We start from the raw sequence: 4,175 nt of genomic DNA on the forward strand, positions 1-4,175 counted from the left end.
AAAGTACAGTCAAAGCACGTCGACAGTTTAATAAAACGCGCTGTACGAGCATGGCAGACCGTAATACGAGTCTCCTTCTCCGCCGCTATCCAAGCCGGCTGGAAAATGATGCGGACCCGGACCAAGTCACAAGATGCCAAAAAGGTGTCATTGGCGAACTTTATGATAAATTATTTATGCAGTGTTGTTGTTTATTCTTGATGAGGTCGAGGAAAGCCAAATTAAAGAGGTTTTAAAAGTCGAAAATTTAAATTAAATTGGGGGGGGAGGAGGTAGCCACGGTGTGCTTTAATATTTATTTGCGTCGATATCTGGAAATGCGAATGAATTAAATAGTATTAATTTTCAAAAAGAAGCTTTTATGTATAGATATCACAAACCAAAGCAGACCACATTCAGCTGGACTGATTCCCTACCCACCCACTCCCCTCTCTTTAGAAGATGGAAGCCCACTTTCATTTTTAATACATGCAGAGCAAGCTTTGTTGGATGATAGATAGATAGATAGATAGATAGATAGATAGATAGATAGATAGATAGATAGATAGATAGATAGATAGATAGATAGATAGATAGATAGAAAGTATCCTATCTAACATGAATTAAACATTATCATTCCAAAGTCATCTAAAATTATGTTCACCCAGCCAAAATGCACACAACTTACGTTATCTTTATTGCTCTGACACAAACACTAAGCTTTGTATGAAACAATGATAACCATGACTACTAAAGAACACAACCATTGCCAGCAAAGGATGAATGAAGTAACATTTGATGAGATCCATCAAATTCCTTGATGCTTTCATTGTAATTGTTTTAGGGGGATGGGGGATAGGTCTATTTGGCATGTTAGATGTGTTAATGCAGGTTTTGATGCTGAGTAAAGAGTGAAAAGAAAACATGTTTCACTGGGATGTAACTTGGGCATTGCTGCGTGTTTCCACTTTGTATATTGTCTGGTAGCCATCATCCCAGGCATACAGCTGTTTATCTCCTGGGTGATAGTGGATGCTGCTGTGGCTGGTGTAGCGCTTTGGGAAGAACATCACTGGACTCTCATTGCTGCATGGGCACAACATAGAAAACATAAAACATTTAAGCACATCCATTTAAAATGTGTCAAACTGCAGTTTATGATTTTAGTGTGCGTCGTTGGTAAACCTGACCTTTATGGCTGCACACTCAGACTGCGTTGTACACTAACCTGTGAATGGTGTCATGGATGTCGTACAGACACTGGACGGTGGAGCGACCTCCATAGCGCGTGTTGTAGACCACATAAAGCGTCCCACATATCAGGAAAGCCCCCTCAGCGTCACTGCTTCTGCACTGTGTGTCCCAGGTGTATTCCACTGCTAAACTTACTGGTGAAAACAACAACATTTGTTAAAATGGTATCCATCGGTTATTGGCAGTTCGTGCCTGAGTGTCAACCTGGACAAACCCGTGCTTTCTCCACCCCCCAACAATTACATTTGTTAAATGGTTGGGACAGATTACAAGGTGGACCTGCACAAAGCATGCAAGCTATAGTCTTCCTACTTTTGTTAGCAAAAAGTACATGTATAAAAGCAATAGCAAACTTGTTCAGGGTACAACTGAAACAAAGATTTTGTTATGCTCTATACAAAGATTTTATGCACCAAAATAAATTCTGGGGAAAATAATTATTCATTAATTAAGAAGAGACTCTTAATTCTTAAGGCTGATGTTAAGAAACTGGAAGCTTTCTTAAGTCTTTTGAATGCAAGATTTTAATCCATTATTAACAATCTCTCCACATGCAGCTGTGGACTGTCCCTCAACTTTGTCATGATTATTCTCTCAGCGTGAGCCAAGCCTTGATAGCAGCTACTGACTGAATGTGAGTGGTGGTCATTTTACGTTTCTTCCTATGATCAATAATAATAACGGAGAATGTTTAATGGTGGAAAACATAACCCCGTTTGTTCCAAATTAACTACTCTTTAGCATTGTCTCCAACGTCAAGTGGTCCTGGTATACTTTTTTCTGGACAGAGCCATTGATTGACATATTGTTTTTATCCACGCTTTAGCTTACTGAATATGAGCTCAACCTAATTGTCTTGTTGGATCAGGTTTTCTTGTCAATCGAATATAATAAACTGAATATTAATTAAAATTTAGAGGTTTATTGATAAAAGGTTTTATTACAGTTTGTTTAAACATTAACTGAAGTTATTTGAGAAATGTTGTTAGTTTTTATTTGAGTGCAACACAGCCCTATCATTAATTAATTAAGTAAAAAAATAATAATTCTACAGTAGAAGGTTGTCACACCTTTGTCTAGCTTGGTGATGACCAGGTTTCCTCCGTACTCAAGATCCGCATGAATAACCCAGAGGCCAAGCTCGTCCACAGCCATGTCCAGGTAAGTGTTGGGATTGAGGCTGTAGACGGGAAGACGTCCGGCTCCAGGAAGAAGGGTGCTATCCACCACAGTGCCATTCAGAAGATCCACCTTTAAATGTGATGAGAAATAATTTAAAGAATGCAAACTGTGTTCATCAACAAAGAAAATGGAGCCTGAGTTTTTCTTATTTGGAACAGATCATCTATCCATTCACTGTCTTATGCAAGGTCACAGAAGTAACGGGTCCGAAAGTAGAATCCAAACGTTCCTATTATGCTTTTCAGCATAATGATTCTTTGGTGTTCCCAAGTCAAAAGGAATGTATAGCTCATCTGGTACCCTTTGCCCTCGTCCTAGTGGATCATGTCATGAAAACCTCAAAATGGAGTCGATCGAAGTTCAGCTTAATTAAAGGCTGTTATTGCCCACAGCAAATTCTAGAAACCCTACAAAGGAAAATCTTTTAGCTGCTTCTCTCTGGAATGTGATTCTTAGTTGTGATCCAGATTTCTTAATTACAGATGAGAATCGGAATGTAAATATAAGTTGGAAGCTATTTTTTAAAGTTTTAGTTTCTTTATTATAGAACAGTCCTAGCATTAATACAGAGAAGGGCTCAGTTCATCTGTCCATTGCATGTTTCATGCACCATAACCTCACGTTTGAGCAAGAAACAAAGACAATTGAACCCCAAATCTGAAAAAAAAAAGGTATTTATGCATTTTTTGGTGTGAACTGGTTGTACAGATGCCCATAAAAACTCAGAGTTTCCTGGGAAAATTAGCATCATTGGAACAAACTTGTTTCTTTTGGCACTGTGTTCTCTGTGTCCTCAGCTAACACAGCGGGACAAAGAAAAGAGCACAGAACTCTTTTCCTGACGTCGACAATTCCTTAAAATGACCAGACTGAAGGCCAACAGCTGCCATGAGTTCAACAGATTATCTGTGTGAAATCCTGTTCAGGGTGATAAACTATGCAGTCAGAGACTGTTCTTTATAACACCAACAACAGAACATGAACTTGCAGTTCCTCTCTATTCTGTTTTTTTCTTTCTTTGCTTGACGTAGCTCAATAGAGAACTGCACTTTGACAAAAACTTTCAGTGACAAACCTTCAGTATTTCATTGGGTGTATCTGCCTTGTGGCAATACAGGAATCCATTGTAGATCACGTGACCCGTGCCCTGCCAGTGAAATGGCAGCTGCACCTCATTTGCTGGAGGTGTGGAAGTCTTTGTGAAGCTCTTCAGAGATTTGTACTCCAGAATGGTGTTGTTACGAAATCCACTGAATAAGTACACCTGGAAGAGAAAAGGAAAATAAATAAATAAATAAATAACATGTAAGGATACAGATAAATGTTTTTTTCAGTGATGTAAAACCGAGTCTGCTTATTGGTGAATAAAGACAATACTATTTCACACCTAATTAGTTGGGGATATTTTTAGATAGGTTAATTTTGACTTTAAAGGCAGCCACACCCCCAAAGATTCCCCACCTGATTCTTAATATGAGCCATAAACAGAGAATCTGATAAGGCTAACTTGTAACATACACATAGAATATATAGAGCACATTTAAAATTTACAGATTAGCAGGGAAATTTATACATTTCTTATGATAAATTTCCACATCTTTCTAGTCTGAGAGTTTCAAATCCCCAAATGTATGTAAAGTACAGTGATTAAGGCTTTTGTAAGTATGGGACAAACTATATGGAAGCATGGATGGATGGATGGATGGATGGATGGATGGATGGATGGATGGATGGATGGATGGATGGATGGATGGATGGAT

At 38.5% G+C, this 4,175-nt stretch overlaps 1 protein-coding gene across 1 annotated transcript in view; it reads right to left on the reverse strand.

Moving 5' to 3' along the window:
• Nucleotides 1-653: 653 nt before the first annotated feature.
• olfml1 (olfactomedin-like 1) overlaps nt 654-4,175 on the reverse strand; it is a 5,677-nt gene continuing 2,155 nt past the window's right edge. Inside the window, exons 5-8 of the mRNA XM_007558579.2 lie at nt 3,491-3,679; nt 2,304-2,484; nt 1,208-1,367; nt 654-1,065 (exon numbers count right to left, since the gene is read on the reverse strand). Of these exons, the coding sequence (XP_007558641.1) occupies nt 909-1,065; nt 1,208-1,367; nt 2,304-2,484; nt 3,491-3,679 (687 nt within the window). The 3' untranslated portion in view covers nt 654-908. The remainder of the gene's footprint in view (nt 1,066-1,207; nt 1,368-2,303; nt 2,485-3,490; nt 3,680-4,175) is intronic.

Source organism: Poecilia formosa, unplaced genomic scaffold, assembly GCF_000485575.1.
Source record: "Poecilia formosa unplaced genomic scaffold, Poecilia_formosa-5.1.2 Scaffold97, whole genome shotgun sequence".
Taxonomy (NCBI): domain Eukaryota; kingdom Metazoa; phylum Chordata; class Actinopteri; order Cyprinodontiformes; family Poeciliidae; genus Poecilia; species Poecilia formosa.